This window comes from Galeopterus variegatus, unplaced genomic scaffold, assembly GCF_000696425.1.
Source record: "Galeopterus variegatus unplaced genomic scaffold, G_variegatus-3.0.2 Scaffold3062, whole genome shotgun sequence".
In the NCBI taxonomy this organism is placed as follows: domain Eukaryota; kingdom Metazoa; phylum Chordata; class Mammalia; order Dermoptera; family Cynocephalidae; genus Galeopterus; species Galeopterus variegatus.
Window position 1 is genome coordinate 166,223 of NW_007729173.1, and position 18,131 is coordinate 184,353.

The 18,131-nt window shown below is 52.4% G+C and overlaps 1 protein-coding gene across 1 annotated transcript in view; it reads left to right on the top strand.

Annotated features, from left to right (window-relative positions):
* Positions 1-13,346, top strand: part of KAZN (kazrin, periplakin interacting protein) — an 88,300-nt gene extending 74,954 nt beyond the window's left edge. The window contains exons 4-7 of the mRNA XM_008583846.1: positions 2,781-2,970; positions 5,987-6,117; positions 9,237-9,287; positions 10,833-13,346. Coding sequence (XP_008582068.1) covers positions 2,781-2,970; positions 5,987-6,117; positions 9,237-9,287; positions 10,833-11,000 — 540 coding nt within the window. The 3' untranslated portion in view covers positions 11,001-13,346. The remainder of the gene's footprint in view (positions 1-2,780; positions 2,971-5,986; positions 6,118-9,236; positions 9,288-10,832) is intronic.
* Positions 13,347-18,131: the final 4,785 nt, after the last annotated feature.

The window sequence follows — 18,131 nt, forward strand, 5'->3', positions numbered from 1 at the left end:
ATGCTACCTACCAAGATAGACGGCTCCACTCCCAGGTCCAGACAGGTGAGGCCTCACTGGGAGAAGAAAGCCAGGTGGGGACAGCAGAGCAATCCTGCCCAGGCCTCTTCCTCACATCTTCCTGTGCTGCCTCAGAGGGCTGCTGTCTTCAGGGGCCGGCTTGGACGTTCCTGTGCTTTCTGTGTGTGTAGCTGGGAATGCTTGCAAGAGGGGAGAGGGCTGCGGCTTGATTGCCACGTGACAGCAGGTCCACCTGGGTGCTCATGTCTCCCGTGAAGCCCACCTTCCGCACGGCCGAGATGGGTTTGGCAGGAGGAAGCCAGGGAGGGCGGGGGGTCTGGATGCACGGACACCTGGAGGAAAAGCAGACTCCGCCCACTGGAGTGAGCCTCCCTGACTCACCTGAGTGAGGTGTGGTGGTTCAGGAAAGACAAGTCTCCATGATGCTGGGCCTGCTGCAAGCATATCGTAGTAGTCCGTTTCTGTTGCTTATAACAGAATACCTGAAACTGGGTAATGAATAAAGAAATGAAACTTATTTCTTACAGTTTTAGAGGCTGGGAAGTCCACAGTCCAGGGGCGAATCTGATGAGGGCCTTTTTCTTGGTGGTGACTCTCCATAGAGACACAGGGTGTCACACGGCGAATGGGCTGAGCAAGAGAGAGCTAATCTTGTCACTCGCTCTCCTTATAAAGCCATCAGAACCATGCCCATGACCACCCATTAAACCACTGATGGAGGGCACAGTCCTCACAATCTAATCACCTGTCAAAGGCCTCACCTTTCAAATACCTTCATTGGATTTCCCACTCTCTTAATATACTTACATGGAGAGTAAGTTTCTAGTGCATGAGCCTTGGGGGGACACATTTAACCCGTAGGGCATATGGCAGCTCTGAGACACACCTAGCCTAGCTTCTTCCTTAAACAGAGGGATCACTACTCCACTGTTCTTATAGTAGATCGGCAGAGCTGATCCCCTGAGCCACCAGCCTGGACATGGCAAAGGCTGTGTTAAGCAGAGGCCTGCTTGCATTCGTCCTGCAGATGTTTATTGAGCACTTACTGGATGTGCCCCGCCCCAAGCCAGATGCTGGGGGTTGCGTGGGGAGCGGACTACCCCCGTTCTCTCCGACTCAGAGTCTGCTTCACTTGTGCTGGTCGTTTCCTTGCCCTGGAAGAGCGTGGGTTTAGTGGAAACCACACTGGGCTCACAGTCAGTCACTGAGGTTTGGGGCCCAACTTGTATGTCGTGCCAGCTGTGCCCTCTTGGAGAAGGAACTAAACCTCTCTGAGCTTCTGGTTTCTTGTCTGTCAAGCACAGGTCTTGCCATGCTCCCTACTGGCAACCCAGGGCTGTTGCACTGAACATGTGAGGATGGATGGCATCGCAAAAAGGGTTTTCTAAGCTGGGGGGAGATTATTACCGCTTTGGCAGGGCAGGGCTGACACCCTCACCTCGGCCTCCCTCTGCTGTATGGATTTATGTTCCCCAGGGGCTGGAAGTGGAAGGGGAGTGATTTCACAGAGTCCTAGGGTGTCTGAGCTGGAGAGAGCCCTAAAGATCGATTGGTCAAGGCATTTCATTGTACAGATGGGGAAACTAAGGCTCAGAGGAGACAATGACCTGTCTAAAATAGCAGAGCCGGTCCATGTGATGAGGGTGCATCAGGCTTTAGGTTAAGGACAGTCCGTTTCTCAGAGGGACTCTTTCTCAAGAACCCCTTCTCTGCCAGGAGAAACTCAGGGCCTGGGACAAGGTATGGAAAGTTCTGGAGCTAGGAGACATGAGATGGGTTTTTCATTTTATCTGTACCATATAAGGGGCAAAGTCAGCACTCACAGGGGCTCTGCCATCTGTAACGGCCTCCTGGTTTGTCAGTGTTCACCAGAGACCTCAATGCAGAGACCCCTGGGCCCCTCCCTGTCTCTTCCCTCCTCAGCCCCCTCTGCCCTGGCAGGAGTCTGGGGAGCCAGTCGGGAAGAAGGAATTGTGATGAAAAGAATATGCATTAATACCTTTCTAACACATGCCTTTTTTCTCCCCAAAGAATTTGAGATTCTTCTAATAAAGCCCCATATACCCTGGGGGGAGATAACACACAGCAAAAAGAGATCTCAGATGCCAGACAGAGAGTAGGACCTGTGTGGCCATCCAGAGGTGGCTTCCCTGCCCTAACTCAGCCCCACACTTGTCCCCGGGCTTCCTCGTGTCCAGGCAGTCTCGTTGTGGGACCCCCCAAGAGCTAGGTCGAGATCCGCCCTGCTCCCAGCCTGCGTTCAAGGAGGAACGGGTCACGCGGGCTAAGTATGGAACGGCCCATCTCCGTGTTGGTTCTGCAGGAGGTACACATGGTTTTTCTCGGGTAGAACCTTGTGAAGGGGAGATCGCAGGTCGAACTGAGGAGGAGTTAAGGTAATGGAAACCAGGACACCATTTTTTACAATCACATTCGAATGCCAGCTAATCCTTGGAGAACCCAAAAGTATGGGTGATGAACGTGTTCCTGGAGCCCCTTCCTGTCTGTATTGCTGGTCTCACCGTTCTCTTGGAAGGAACTAAGGGGTAACCCCAAAGTGAGCTCTCAGGTGAGAGCCACAGGGCAGGTGCTTGACTTATGATTGACAGGCAACACAGCCCTGGTCACACCCTGGTACAGATAAAATGAAAACATAAAATGGGACTTGGGGCTTTCTCACCGTGGTGGGGGGTGATGCCAAGCAGCAACCCAAGAGGGCCCCTCGATCACGTCTTCCTGTCTCCTGACTCTCCCTCCAGGCCAAGCAGTCCTTAGCGACGCTGACTAAGGACGTCCCCAAGCGGCATTCACTTGCCATGCCGGGCGAGACGGTGCTCAACGGCAACCAGGAGTGGGTGGTGCAGGCGGACCTCCCGCTGACCGCAGCCATCCGGCAGAGTCAGCAGACCCTCTACCACTCACACCCCCCGCACCCTGCGGACCGGCAAGGTGAGTCCCGCCAGCCTGGCCCAGCCCCAGCTTCGAGGGGCTGCTTAGGAGGCCACCTGACCGGGTGGGAGAGGCGACTTCTTTGTTTACGCTACAGCAGTTTAGGGGGTGTGGGCAGAGACCTGGGGCTCATATAACTGAAACGTCTAAGAGATGGGCTTCAGGCAGAGCCAGGCCCAGGAGTTCAAACAATATCTCAGTCTCTGACCACCTCCATGTGGTCTCATCTTTAGGCCATCTCTTTCTACAGGGTAGCAAAACCGTCCCCAGCAGTTCCAGACTTTTTAGGCCCTTACAGCTTAAAAGAGAAAGAGAAATTATCTTTTCCCCCAGTGTATATCAAATACCAAAGAAAGACTCTGACTGGGCAGCCTGGGTTATTTTTGGCAGAGGAGGCAGCAAACTCCTTGATTGACAGCTCCAGCCAATCACGGGCATACAGGAGAGGCAGGTGCAAACGTCACAGGTGTTTGCCCTGGGCACTTGGCAGAAGGGTGTGGCCTCTGGACAGCATCTGCTCCTACTACCCATGGTACAAGCTCCAAGCTCCCCACCTGTCCCATTGCATATCTGTAGGCCACCTGGCTCTGTTCTCTGTCCCTCCTGCAAGTGGCTGTCCTTGTGTGACAGGAGCAGGTTGGGAACAAGCAGCTGGGAGCAGCCAGTGCAGCGGGGGCCCTTACCCTCTGGGCTCTTTTCACCCCCATCTGCAATGGAGGCAGGAAACAGTCACTCTGGTACTGTGGGCAGAGCTGGCCTTTGGAACCAGCAGGAGCGGACCCCGCTCTTAAGGGGCTGGTGGGCCAGTTAGGGAGATGTCGGCAGGTCCTGCTGCTGCCCGTCGAGGGTACGGGTGGGGACAGTGTAGGTGAGTTGCTGGGGCTCTGAATTCACACTGCTGGATTCAGATCCTGGCCCTGGTGCTTGCTAGGGGTGTGACCTATGACCTTAGCTAGGGTCATCAAGGACATCGGGTTCTAAGTGCACAGTGTACCTTGAATGTGTGTTTGCTGAGATGTCCATCTACCTACCTCATGGGGTGACCGTGAAGATGAAATCTAAGATTTCTAGAATGAGGACTGGGTCATGGTAAGTACTGGGTAAATATTAGCTGCTGCTCTCAGCGTTAACATTGTCATAGTCATTAATAGGTGACACACAGGCTTTCAGAACCCTGACAGCAAACAAATCCAGAGTCCTCCCTTCCCAGCAGCCCTCACTTTACCGTCTGACCCAAAGCAGGTATCTTTTTCAGGGGTGGGGTTGAGAGGCTCTGGCCTTTGAAGCCTGGAGTCAAAGCTGGAGGAGCTTATAATAAAACCACGCAGATCCAGCTCCGTCACCAGGCAGGGAAACTGAGATCCAGAGAGGCCGCCCCTTGTACACAGTCAGCTCTCCTGGCTCCTGGTCCAGCCAGGGGTGACAGGAGAACAGAGGTGCTATTTGAAGGCAGACAGGGCTTAGGGCAGTTTCTGAATCTCATGACAGCAGGAGACTTCTGGTCATCCACATCTGTGTCTGCAGGGCCGCTCCTGGATGGAGCTGGCTCTGGCTGGGAAAGGCTGGACAGGCTGATGGATCTGCCCTCTGGGCCCTTCCTCCTCCGCAGCATCTGCCTCACATACGGCCATCTCCATGCTTTTTATCAGACACCCCTTCCTCCAGGAAGCCTTCCTGGCTCTCTCCCTGTGTCCTCTATGCTCCCATAACACTGGCACTTTCTTGCATCAGAGCACTTACTACTACCCTGCCTTACAATCGCTGTCGGTGCATTTATCACGTAACTCCCTCCATCTGTCCAGTGCCCGGCACCGTAGCAGGTACATCATACACATAGCTACTCTGTGGGATTGGCACCCCTGTCATTCCATGTTACAGATAACAAAACTGGGTCTGAGAGGTTGGGGAATGTGCCCAAGGTCACACAGCCTATAGGGTCATTCACCTAGATTGGAACTGACTCAAAAGCCAGTGTGCCTTCAGCCACTGTCTCCCTTATGAGGCCATGTGGTCATGGGTGGCAAGGACGCTCGCTCACGTGCTGCCTGCACACAGTGGGCACTCGGTCAGTCTTGTCGAACAGAAAATGCTTTCTCCCTCCTGCTCCAGTGCCTACAGGTAGGAAAGCAATCTGCGGGGGGACTTGGAAGGGTTTCTGAGCTGGGTCTTTCATTCATTCATTCATTCATTCACTGTCTATTGAGCACCTGCTATGTGCCAGGCACTGTGAGCTCTGGGATTCAACAGGGATAAGACCCCCAGGGTGCCTGCCTCCATGGAGCTGATGTTGTCAGTGTGCAGACAGACAATACACACGTAAATAAACTAACAAGTAGAATGATTAGATTGTCTTTGGCACAGGGAGAGAAATCAACAGAAAACAGGCACTTTGATGGGAAAAAAAAGACAGGACAGAGTAGGGAGAGCCACTCATTGGGGAAGGCCTCTCTTGGGACAGTCTGAGACCTGCATGGTGAGGACGCGCCTGACGAGCACACAGGCAGCGGGAACAGCACAGGCTGAGGCAGGAGGGAGATGGCATGTGCCAGGCACGGCCAGGTGGCCAGTGTGATGAGCCCAGTGATGGTGACAAGGGGCCAACACTGAGCCAAGGCTGCTGATATGGGCAGAGCTACAGCACGTGAGGCCTTGGAGCCAGGAAGAGTGTTTTACCCCCAGAATGACAAGGTGCCTGTCATTTCTTGTTTGGGAAACTGACGTTGAGCGATGATTAGGACAGCTCCAGGTGCAGGGTCAGGTGGGAGGAGCATGTGAGCAGAGTCACGGAGGTCCTTGGAATTCCCCCCACATCTTCTCCTTCACCCTGGTGAGGTGGGGACTGAATTGGATCCAGAGGCTGTGGAATAGCAGGGCGGAGAGCCGGGCAAGCCTTCCCTTCTCTATGCCTCAGCTTTCCCATCTGTAGAATGGGGGCGTGGGGTGGAATCATGTGCATGACAGTCCAGGCGAGGGCATTCTCTCTACCCCTCACTCACCAGCTGTCCCTGCTTTCCAGCGGTCAGGGTGAGCCCCTGCCACTCCCGGCAGCCCTCCGTCATCTCCGACGCATCTGCCGCAGAAGGGGACCGGTCATCCACGCCGAGCGACATCAACTCCCCTCGACACCGGACGCATTCCCTCTGCAACGTAAGGCCAGGAGCAGCAGGGCCTGGATGCCTGGGCCCTGCTTGGAAACCGCTGGGGCAGGGGTGGTGGGGCGAAGACATACTCGTTGTTTCCTCTCGTCCACCCAGGGAGCACTCTGGCGAATGCATTTCCTGGTCTGTTCTTTCCTTTTGCAAGAAGCGATGGATGTGGGGAGAGAAGGAAATGAGGCCCGTTTGTTCCTTGTGTCCGGGAGGGCGAGGAGAATCCAGAGGAAGGCAGGCCTGGGTCGGCCGCAGGGTCTGTGCAGCCTGGGAGTCCGCCCCGCTGGGAACTGTCTGGGGTCGTGGGCTTCTCCTCCCAGATGTTTACCCTCCAGAGCTCAGGGCCTTACCAGCACCACCTCTTTTCCCTCTAGAGCCAGGAGGGGAGCCAGGTGGTTCTTTTGTTTGTTTCTAGTAGTTTGGGGATGTGTTGCCTTTGGAGAGGCATCCTGTGGATTTGTTCCAAATTTGTTTACGTTGCTTATTTAATCTAACACTTTTTGATCGCACACTGGATACCACCTACCAAGAGGCACAAGTCCCTAGTGACCTAACTCTTGCTGACCAGTGGGGCAGGCAGATGGGCTCCCGAGCGGTAGAGAGAGTAAGCGGAGGTGGGTCCAGCATTGGAGGACGGCCAGAAGCCACCGGGAGGCTAAGGTGAGGTCAGGGTGTGGGGACCACTTCGAATGTTTCATCACACAGTTGACAATAGAGAGGGCTCCCCTGCCATGTCCTGAAGCCAGAGACACTATACGGTTAAGTCTTCAAGTGCATGGGAAGGCTTTTTCAAAAACTCTGTTAATGTTGCTTTATTAACCAGAGAAATAGATAATAAAAAAGAAATGAGGTGAACATACTGGGAAACAGACAAAACCATTACTTGCTGATGATATGATTGTCTACCTGGAAAACTCAAGAGAATAGCTTGAAAAGCTATTAGAACTAATAATAAGCAAGTACATAACGGTACTAGCTGAAGTTCAATTTATAAAAATCAATGTTTCCTATATATGAGTAATAATAACGGGACCATTTTTTTTTTCCCAATCCACAATAACAGTGAAAAGCACTTATAAAAATAGCTAAGACCAAACTCAAAAGAAGCTACCTCCGCCTGGTGATGTGGGTGGTGGGATTGCTGGCCCAGGGGCCTTACACAGCCCACATCAGGATGGGGAGAAGGTCGTTTGCAGCCTGGACCCCACTCTGAGCTGGGATTCTTTTTTTTATTCTTTTTTTCTAAAGCTGAGGCTTTAAGGAAGGAGTGTGTTCTTCTCTTGTCCCCAGGAGAGAATCCTAGTGACAAAGGCTATCTTGATTGAAGAACCAAGGCGAGGAAGGTGGGCCACTAGAGGGGCCTCTGAAGGACCATCGTGGAGTTCTACCTAAAGCTAGCAGTGTCCCTCATATTGTCACAGTGCAGGTAGAGAGGCCCGGCCTCAGCCAGACCTCCTGTAGTGTCCATGCACATCCCAGATGAGAAGACCTTCCCAAGGGCCATGTTTTATCTTCTCATGGTGGACTGGATGGCAGAAATGCTGCTGGAAAATCCATTCTGCAGAAGGGGTTCCCTGAAAGCCTCTTGAATTGAATTTGACACAGGCTTAGCCTTTTGCCCAGCTTAGCCTTGGCACATACCGGCTGCTACAGGCCACAGTTCCAGCACATTTATTTTCAAGCTCACCTTACACAAAGCCCTGCTGCCAGGAAGTGGTTGCTTTGATAAGCCACTTGTCTGCTTACAGGCATTTTAGTGGGCACTAGCCCCATTTTCTTACCCGTAATTTGGCAGATGTGGTCCAACCCAGAACAGAACTATCTTCAATGCCTGCAGTATGGGTTCTGTTTGCAGACACTGAGATGGGACTAAAGACTACACTATCATCTGTTACATTTCCTCCCTCCCTCAACTTTCTTTTATCTGCCATCTCAATGAATGTGCACACAGGTAAACCAGGAAGACCCCCAAAATACCTCCAGGCATTTGACTGTTTTCAGGCATTCGACCTGGCACCAGCAAGAACAACACAGCCTGGACTAAGGACCACCTCATCCTCTCACACTGTGGTCACTAATTTACAGCAGAGGTGGGGACTCAGCAGAGAGGTTGAAGAAGTTTGATGGACATTGGCCCAAGTGACACATAACTTGTTTCTTCATAGGCATTATTCCTGCAATTCCAGTAACAACCACCAGGAGTCTCCCTAGTAATGACTTTTGTGATCCAAAGGATCTGTTTGCCTCCAGGTGGGGTTGGCTGATTCTGAGATGTAGTGAAGGCTTTTGCACACCCACAGGCTTTTAAGGGTCCATTCCCCACCCACCTGGGTCAGGGCTGGCAACACAATGGAAGTATCCTACCTATCCCAGCCTGTCTGAGACTCCCAAGGAAAGAAGGAAGGAGCTCAGGTCCTGCACGTAGGGCTCCTGGTGCAGCCCAGAGCTCAGGACTGTGTACAGTTGCCTGGAGCCCCTGTCTGGAAGGAGCACTGCACCAGGAGGAATCAGACAGTCTGGAATTTGAGTTGTCACTCTGCCTTACATGAGCTCCATGATGTGGGACTGTCTGGAGCCTTTCTTTGTATCTGTACATTGAGCTAACAAGTCCTGCTTGCTTCTCCACAAAATAAGAGATTCATTGTGTTGGCTGTGGGGGAAGCTAGAGCCTACATAGTCTCCTGAGTCTGTTTCTAACCTGAAATTACTTAATTTATTATTATGCTTTTTCTATAAAAGTATATTCCTTTATGAAAAGCACCAACTACAACCAACCTCCAGTTCTAACTCAGTGGACCGATTGGGCCAGGAATAAGCCTGTGAGCAACTGACTTGTTGGTCAGAGAATGTTGGGGTGGAGAGGCCCAAGCAGGCAGGAGTGCACCCCGTGGCCTATGGCTGGGACCCCTGCTTCATGCAGCATCTCGATGAACCCGAGGCCTTATTAATAAGCCATCTGGGAGCGTCTGCTTCGGGAGGTGGGGGGCGGGTTCCCCACTACAGAGGCAGAGCGGCCCCTAAGGGATGGCTTCCTTGCATGGAAGACCCCACGAGCCTCCTCTGTTCTCGTGTGTCGTGAGTCTGTCATTTCATCTTCCTCTTCTCCTTTGGCTACAGGGCGACAGTCCCGGCCCGGTCCAGAAGAACCTGCACAACCCTATTGTACAGGTAGGTGTGCCTTCCCTGGCCACAAAGGCTCTCCCTACCCCCAACTTGACCATGACTTCATCCCCTGTTCTCCTGGGCCCTGGGTCATCCCCACTTCCATACGTGGGTGCCCAAGTTAGACAGGAGTTCAGCCACTCCCTGAGTCACATGTGGATTGGTGCCTAAGCCAGGCTCAGCACCTGGGACCACCCCTTCCCTGTCTGCTGTGGGACCCGCAGAGTTACTAAGTGCACAGATGTCCTCTGTCCTGCTGCCCTGGCCAGTGTCTTCCTCTGGTAGCCAGTTACTTTTAATTGTCATTACTATTTAAAGGCTAATAACCCAAGCAATGGCCTCTTTGGGCCCCTTGCTGCTAGAAACATCTTAATCCATTTCTGACATTTTCAATATCTGTCACCAGAGAGAGGAGAGGCTGCAGGGAGGACAAATGACTTGAACTTGCAGGTCAGCAGGGGTTTCTGAGATCATGGCCACAGTCCTGGGGTCCCCACATGCTGGTCTGTACACCACTCATCTGCATTGGGGCCACCGGGGAAGATTGTTCAAATGCACATGCCTGGGCCCTTCACCTTGGAGATCCTAATCCATCAGGTGCAGGGTAGGCCTGGAATTCAAGGAGTTCTGAAGTGTTTTGGGAACCATGAGTCTAGTGTAAGCACCACCCTTTTTAGGGCTAATGCCACCACATGTCTTTGTAGAAAGCACTTGGCCATTTCCAAAACTCTCTTGCAGACACCACCTGCCAATCTCAATGATCCCCCCAATGGGAAGGCAGAACAGATCTCGCCACCACCATCACCATTATCATTACTGTTATCACCACATCACAAGCAAGAAAACTGAGCTCAGAGAACCTGGGGGGCTCTCTGGGGTTCCACAGGTAGTGACATACTCAGGACCAGAACCCAGGCCCCAGCCCCCACTCCACAGTGGCCGGCTCTGCTTTCTGTCTGGCTTTAAGGTGCAGGGCCCTTGCTGTGGGCTGACGCAAGCTCAGGTTCTCCCTCCTCGTTTTCCAGACTCACAAGCCCCTTTCCCATCTCCCAGTGTGCTCAGTGCGCTGGCTCTGCACACCAAGCTGTCGCTGCCCTTCCTTCCCGAGGCCTGTGGTCTTCTTGCATCCTGACATGACCACAGACAGTGGGCATGCTCCTGCAAGCCCTTGACAGCACCCGAAGGTTGTGGGCAAATTAGATTTAGACGACAACAGCAGCTCACATTTACCAAATGCCTGTTATGCGGCAGGCACTGTTCTGAGCATCTTTATCCTCGCTTTAGTGACACCCTCATGACAGTCTCGGGTGGATCATGTTGTTGTCCCTGAGAGGTTCCATACGTGACCTGAGTTTGCTCAGCAAGGGAGGGCAGATCATTGCGGCTCAGAAGCCACTTCTTAACCGCCCGTGGCCCCTGTCCCTGACCCACTGGCCTGAAGTTCAGAGAGGCTTCCCTGCCCCTCCACCCCCGGCCCCTGTCTCCTGCACCCAGCTCAGCCTGGCTTTCTTCTCCCCTCTCCCTCTGCCCGCTTGGCTCCTGACTCCTCAGTCACTAGAGGATCTTGAAGACCAAAAACGGAAAAAAAAGAAAGAGAAGATGGGATTCGGCTCCATCTCACGCGTCTTCGCCAGGGGGAAGCAGCGGAAATCCCTCGACCCCGGCCTCTTTGATGGTACCGCCCCCGATTATTACATAGAGGAGGACGCGGACTGGTGATACCCGCCGCCCCTCGCCTGCTGCCCGGCAGGCGTGTCTGTGCGTGTGGCCGTGCGAGCGAGCGAGTGTGCATGGGGTGCGCGTGTGGCCGGGCCTGGGGTGTGTGTGCACGTGTGCTCCCATGCACGCGGGTGCTGGGTGTGGCCGAGCGCCTCTGGACACAGTGTGAACCTCTCCCCTCTGCGTCGCCACCTCTGTAATTGATGTACATACTACAAACCGTGTGTGACTACGTCCCCTCTCTGTTGTCTTTGGAGCGACACCGTTGTTTATCTGGTTTTTTTTTTTTTTTTTTTCAATGTTTGGTTTCTTTTTTCCTTTTTGTTTGGTTCGTTGGCTCCCACCCCCATCTCCTCCCCTCCTCCTTTTTATGAAACTTGAAAACTTGAAGGACTGCTGTGTATTTGTAAATAACAAAACTATTGTGCGCTCCGTGCTTGTAAATGTCCCTGTCCAAACCGCTTCTCCCGGAGCCCATCTCACCAAGGATGTGGTCTGTTTGGGATGTCCCCTCCTTCTCACCCCCCAGTGTGAGCGTGTGGGACCAGACCCTGTTCTCGGAGCACACCCAAGTCACTTTAACCACCAAATGCCATCGTCGTCAGGGTAAGGTCCAATCTCCGCCAAGACTCGCGAGCCCGGCCAGGGGCCCTGTCTTGGCTGGGTTTGTAAGAGGTCAAATGGTCAAATGGGCTCTTTTTAATGGCCTGTCAGTTTTTAAATTGCGTTGCCGTCTCTTTCTTTATGGAAAAAGAAAAAAAAAAGACAATTGTTTCGTTTAATTTATTTGCACAAATGCAGAAAACTTATACTATCTAAATTATTACGTAAATATTGGAATGTATATTTTTCCATGGGGTGGGCGGGAGGCGGGTGTTTCTGTCGACTTCTCTGTTCTCTTACTATGCTGCTGCCAAACTGCGCAAGGTAGAGTTTAGAATGGAACCCAGGGACCACTGGATGTCAAAGCTTGCTTTTTCCGTTCTCTCTTCTCTCTCTCTGTCTCCCATTCTTCTGCCCCTGCATGTGGTACCCTCCACCTTCCTCCCACCCATAGCTCTCTCCGGGCCTTTCTATATATATTTATTTATCTGACATACAGAGCACGACCTCAGTGAGCAGAGTGCTGGCTGTCACGGTCCCCTTCTTTGGGTGTGTCTTTTGAGAGAGATTGAGTCCAGGGCAAGCCAGCCCACCCCACATCCACAGGTTATAACCAAAGGGACCCTGGGCCTTAGTCAGTTCCAGGAGGGGCCTCTCAGCATCCGTTCCTCTTGCAGGTGTGTCTTTCCCATCCTTGCTTTATTCTGCACGTGGGGCAGGCAGGTGTCATTGGGGAGGTGCCTGCCTCAAGGGGAGTGCTGTTGGGGATACGGTGTGCAGCACCTGAGCCGTCCGCCCTCTCCCTTCTGGTTGGTTGGTTCCTTTGGACACACTTAGAATCTCGGGGGACTCCTGGGGCCCTGTCCTCCAACCTGTCACAGCAGCTTGAGCCCCAGGACAGGAGGGCTAGCAGGAGCATCTGCCTATTTGGGGAGCTATGTTGGCCCCAGCAAAGCTTCACCAGCAAAGGAACCATGTGCGTTTTAACACCAGGCGATGGAAAAAACATGAGCTTCTCAGGCAGGTCCGCCCAAGGCCTAAAACTCAATTTCCCTTTTCTTTTGCCCTGTGAATCCCCCCTCTGCTCATCCTTAGTGACTAACAGCTCAATCCACACCTCTAGACGACAGTAGTTGCGCTTTCTGCTAACGATAACATTTTCAGCTTTTAAAAAGAAGCAAGGAGATTTTCAAATGCTTGAGCATCTCTATCAGAAGGGTAGGATATTTTGTCCAAAGTCTCTAAAACAAGCAACAAGCCCAGTCAGCTGCTCCCTTTCCTTTGGACCTGGTCCAGGGGTTGGGAAAGAACAGACAGGTACCTCCTTTGGACCTTTCTGACCTCCTTTGACTAGGCTCTGTAACCCAGCCTGGTGGGGAGAGAGCGACCAGAGCTGGCATCTTGCTCTGCAGAGAGATGTTTTAGAAGATGCTTTTTTTTCTTCCCCATAAATTTTTTTTGGTTGATTTTTATTGTTTTCCCTTTACTTATAAGAAAATAAGATTGCAACCACTCCTGGTAATGATTCAGTAGTTCCTTTTCATTTCAGTTTTTGTAAATTAGGAGATAATTCTAAGAGTTACTAAGGATGATTTATTTAAGAGAACTACGTCAAATAGCGAATGAGTTATGGGTAACATTAGATGAAAATAACCTTTCCCATGGGAAAAGTTTTTCGAAGGCATGGATGCAAATATAAAATATTAAAAAAAAAATCTAAATAAAGCTTATTTTAAAATATTATTGAATTCTATGTCATTTGATTGTTTCCATTTGGCTCCGGGTGGGAGGCTGTGCCCTGCTGGGAGGCACAGCCCGGTGTGACCTACTCCTTGGACTTCCAGGGCTGGGTCCCCAGGGGGTGACGGGAGGGGCTGAGGAAAGCTGGCTGGATTCTGGGCCCATGGAGGGGCCGAGCCGGGGTGGTCTCCCAGAAACATCTCGTCTCTGCCGCCCTGACTGTAATTTGGAGGAGCTGTCAACGTCCAGGGCTGCCACGTGGTCCTAACCAGCACCCCCACGCCTGGCACCCTGCTTTCTCGAGCTCAGCGGCCCTTGTCAGCTTTCGTCTCCTTCCTTCTCCCCCCTGCGCTCCTTCCAAAGCCCAGAGGTGGAGCCTGTGCCTTTGGGGCATGTTACTTCCCCCAGACCCCAGTGGGTCTCTGCATGGTCCCAAGTACCCACCGTCCCTGGGGACTAAAAGGAGCTTAAAGAAACATCGAGGGAGCCACAGGCCTGCCTTGATTGAAGCCAGAGTGGGCCAGGCTTTTCCAAGTCCTGTGAGATCCCCCAGATGCAAAATCCAGGCCTCCCCCCAGTGAGACTCCACTGTGTCCCAGGAAGAGGTCACCCAGGTAACCCAAACCTTGACTGTAGCCAGTGCCCTCAATCTCCATCTCCCAACTAAAAAAGAATAATAGTTCTCCCCAGCAATAAGATTGATGGCCCTTCGGTGCGCTCTCCCATCCGTCTGGCAGGCTCCAGCAGGTGTAACCAATAATAGTAACACCAATAATAATATCTAACATTCATTAAGCACTTACCATAGGCCAGGGTCCATGCTGTGCATTTTACCCGTATTAACTCAGTTAATCTTCCCAACAGCCTATGTTATCGATGAGAAAACTGAGGTTAAGTAAATCTTCCAGGGTCACGGAGCCAGTAAACAGTAGAACTGGGCTTCAAACCTAGGGAGTCTGGCTGCAGAGCTGGTGCCCTTCAGCACGCCACCATCTGGGCAGTGAGGGGCAGGGACCCAGCAGACGTGCCTGCCCCTTGTCAGTGTCTCTGGTACTTCAGCAGGGCCTGGTTTGACCTCCCCAACCCCAACCCTAACCCTCGCCCACCAGTAGCCCCTGGCACAGCCTAGCACTGCCTTGCTTTTCTAGTCTTTCTGTCAGCCTTTTTCCCCCAGGCCCAGAAAACCCACCCCCAGAGAGTAACTGGTGGGCAGAGCAGAGCAGAAATGGGCCTGGTGTTCAGCAGAATGAGGTCTACTTCTTCCTGGCCAAATTGGCAGCAGAATTGCCTCCGTTTGCTCTGTGGTCACTCCCCTGGCTGTACCAGAGCTGTGAATCCAGAGGGTTAACTCCACCCCCGACACATGGGGAGATATGTGACCTCTCCCCTCCCCCTGCCCCCACCACAGGGTGAGTCTGGAGCCCAGAAGCTGCCCTACACCTGTGCCCTGTGGTGTCGGGCTACTGCTGCACCTGGGCTCCTGGGGAATCTAGCTGGAGGGGGCTGAACCGTGGGAGGTATCAGCCCTTTGACAATATGATTTTTAAAATGCCTATGGGCCCTCTCCCCCAAAACATGCATTTTCACAAAACGGACCTCACAGACTCCCCACCCCAGCCCATCTGCTCTGAACGAATGGCTCTTAGGCTTTTTTACCTTGGACCCAATAGGTGCAGCAAAAGATGCCCTGGTCTCCTACCTCCCACCTGTTCCCACTTTCCAGTGGAAAAAGAACCTGGTGCTAATAAAGGATCAATAGAGAATACATATTACCTTATTCTTTATCTTATAAAAGGGCAAATTCATCATTTTACATTGTAAAGTAATGCCCTATACACTTAAAAATAATTTAGAAGTGTGTATGTTAGAAGTTATTTAAATATCAAAGTCACAGCATATCACCGATGAAGTGTCACTCTACAGGCAAATCGAGGGCATAATCTGTGACTGCAACTGGGGCATGGATATTTCATAGTGAGCCACATGGCAGTTGCTAGAAAATATGTAAATAAGCAGCGCTGCACTCTGTAGGGCTGTGCCCACCAAAGGCAACAAACATGAGAAAATGAGCCCAAGAGGATGATCTTTAAGAAGCAAGAATAGCAGCAACTGAAAACCTTGACCCACTCTTCCTGAAAGTGGCAGGACTTCCGATTACCTAGCACATGCCCCAGGGGAGCCTTGTGACATTGCCAGCTTGTGCAGCAGCCACACTTCTGAATCAGAGACCCCAGAAAGCGCTGGCTTGTTTGCATTTCTGAGTTTCGGATTTTGGAAATCCCTGATTGCTTCCTTAATGGGTTACTAGTGAGTAACAGCTAACTGCACCAACACAAGATTATCTATAAAATTGCATGCCATGCGCTCAGAGTCCTCAAAGGAAGAATTTGCCTTTGGGAAGTCATTTTGTGCCTCATGCAGAGGACCCTTGCAGCCCATCAGTGGACTCCAGGCCATGCCTGGATCATCGCTCCCTGCTCTGGCCATGCATCCAATTTCAAGCAAGTTTAACCCATGAGCCTCAGTGTACTCATCTGTAAAATGGGTATGATAGCCCTCCCCCTCCTTGTAGGCTCAGAAATGAGAGCTGAATGTGTTTTGCAGTCTGGAAAGGGCTAGCCCCGTGATTTGTGTTCCCCATGATTTGTAACATGTGGATTTAAGTTCAAGGAGAGGTAGGAAAAGTGGAAGCAGCTTGCCACGTCTTGAGCCTGAAAGTGACTACCAAAACTTGTCCCTGGAATTAAAATCGGGGTATCGGGCTGTGTGGATCCAAAGTCCCTCCAGCTGCGAGGGTCTGTGAGCACCAGTCCTGAGTGCAAATGCTGGGCTTCTCTGCCTCAGAACAGGGAGGGGTTGAGGCACTTGCCCCCCCAGAATCCACCAGCCCCGACAGCATTCTATCTTTCTGGTACATTTATAAGGAGACGTATGTCAGAGCCCAGGGCCAGCCTGGTCTGACGTGAGGCATGCTCCCTTATATTTTCTTTGTGCCAAGCACTATTCTAAGCTCTTTCCAGATATGCACTCATAAAATCCATCTAACAACTCTCCAGTATAAATACTATTATCATCCCCCTTATACAGAACAAACCAAGGCACAGAGAGGTGAAGTTCTTGTCCAAAGTCACACAGCCAGGAAGAGGCAGAACTGGGATTCACCTCCAGCAGGCTGGCCCCAGAGTCCCTATTCCTGGTAGCTTTGCTACATAGTCTCAGACCAACCACTGGCCCCGAGTTCCCCCACAGAGTCAGCCAATCAGCAGAAAGCTCAGAAAGCTTCCAAGAACTCCAGGGTGGAAGCCTCATCGGTAGGATGAGCTCAGGCCCTGAGCAGGCCAGCTCTTCAGGGCTCAGTTTCTCAACCCAACAAAGGAAGAGACTGGAATAAATAGGGGGGTTGCAAACTGTCCTATGGAACCCTCATGGTTCCTCGGAGGTCCCTCAAAGAGTTGCCGTGGCTGATGAAGGAACTAGCAGGCAGGCTCCAGCCACCTTCAGCCAGGAGCTCTGCTCTGTCAAACACGGGACTCCCATGCAGGAGGAGCACATGTGAAGGGTCCCATGATAGGGCGAGCGAGTAAGAAAAAGAGAGAAAGGAGGTTTGAGAACCACAAGTAGGTCAGTATTTGCATATAGATTCCCAGGCCCCATCCCATACCTACTGAATCAGAAGGTCTAGGGCTGAGGCCCTGGGATCTGTGTATATATTGAACAAGACCCCCAGTGCGGGCTCGGTCTCAGGTTCGTGGGGCAAAGGCCAAGAGCAGCAGCACCGTGCCCTGGTGTTATAGGGCAGACTTGCCAAGGGCCATCACAAGATAGGTTGAGGCCACCTTCCTGGGGCAGCCCCAGGGTCCCCCAGTGAGGAGGAACCATAACCGAGAAAGACCCCAGGCTGCTCCCCCAGGTGATCCACTGCTGGGGGTCTTGCTAGGCCCTGCTGAACAGATAGCAAAGGAGACTGGCATGGTGTCTGCCACCTCCAGCCAGCCACAGAAGTCTGCAGCAGTGCCCTGTTAGAGTCTCAGAGAGGTTCCCCAGCTTTCCTGGAGGTGCACACCCAGGAAGTACTGGGGACAGGAGTCCGAGTCCCCTCCTGACTTGTGGACGACCAAGGCTTCTGCCAAGTATCTGGCAGACCTACTGGCCTTGTTCTGAGGCCAGGATTCCCCATGGACACTGGACAATGAGCCCTAAACTGGGACCAAGCCTGCCCAACCTGAGCTCTGCAGAGTGGTTGGACATGGAGCTGCTGTAGAGGGCCCAGCAGGCCTCTGCCCGGACCCGGCGCTCAGGCTCCTGAGGAGGCCCAGCCTCTCCACCCTGAAGCCCCACCACCCTCAGCCCAGCGCAGTCAGGAGCCCTGACCTGGCTCCAGACGCCCACTTCCCAGCTTGGTCAAGGACTTGCTGTGTGACCACAGACAAGTCGGTTTCCCTCTCTGGTACTCAGGCTCTCACTAAAACAGACCAGGGCAGTGGTTACCCAGCTGTGACCTGTGGTGTCTTAGGTGTCCCAGGACATGCCACCAGGACATGCCACAAAAGGCGGTTGGCTAAGGGGAGGCTGCAGCATCCTGTTCTAGGCCACTGTCCCCCACTTTCCCACCCTCTATACACTGCCCTTTAGTCCTGAGCTCCAGTTTAGTTAACTTATAGATGTGATTTCATTTCAACGAAGATTCTATAGTGTCGAGGCAATATGAAAACCAGAGGTCAGATCCTCTCTAAGCTCCCTCTGGGAGCCTCTGAGCTGTTTCCAAGACAGGAAGAGGTTGTGGGGTGC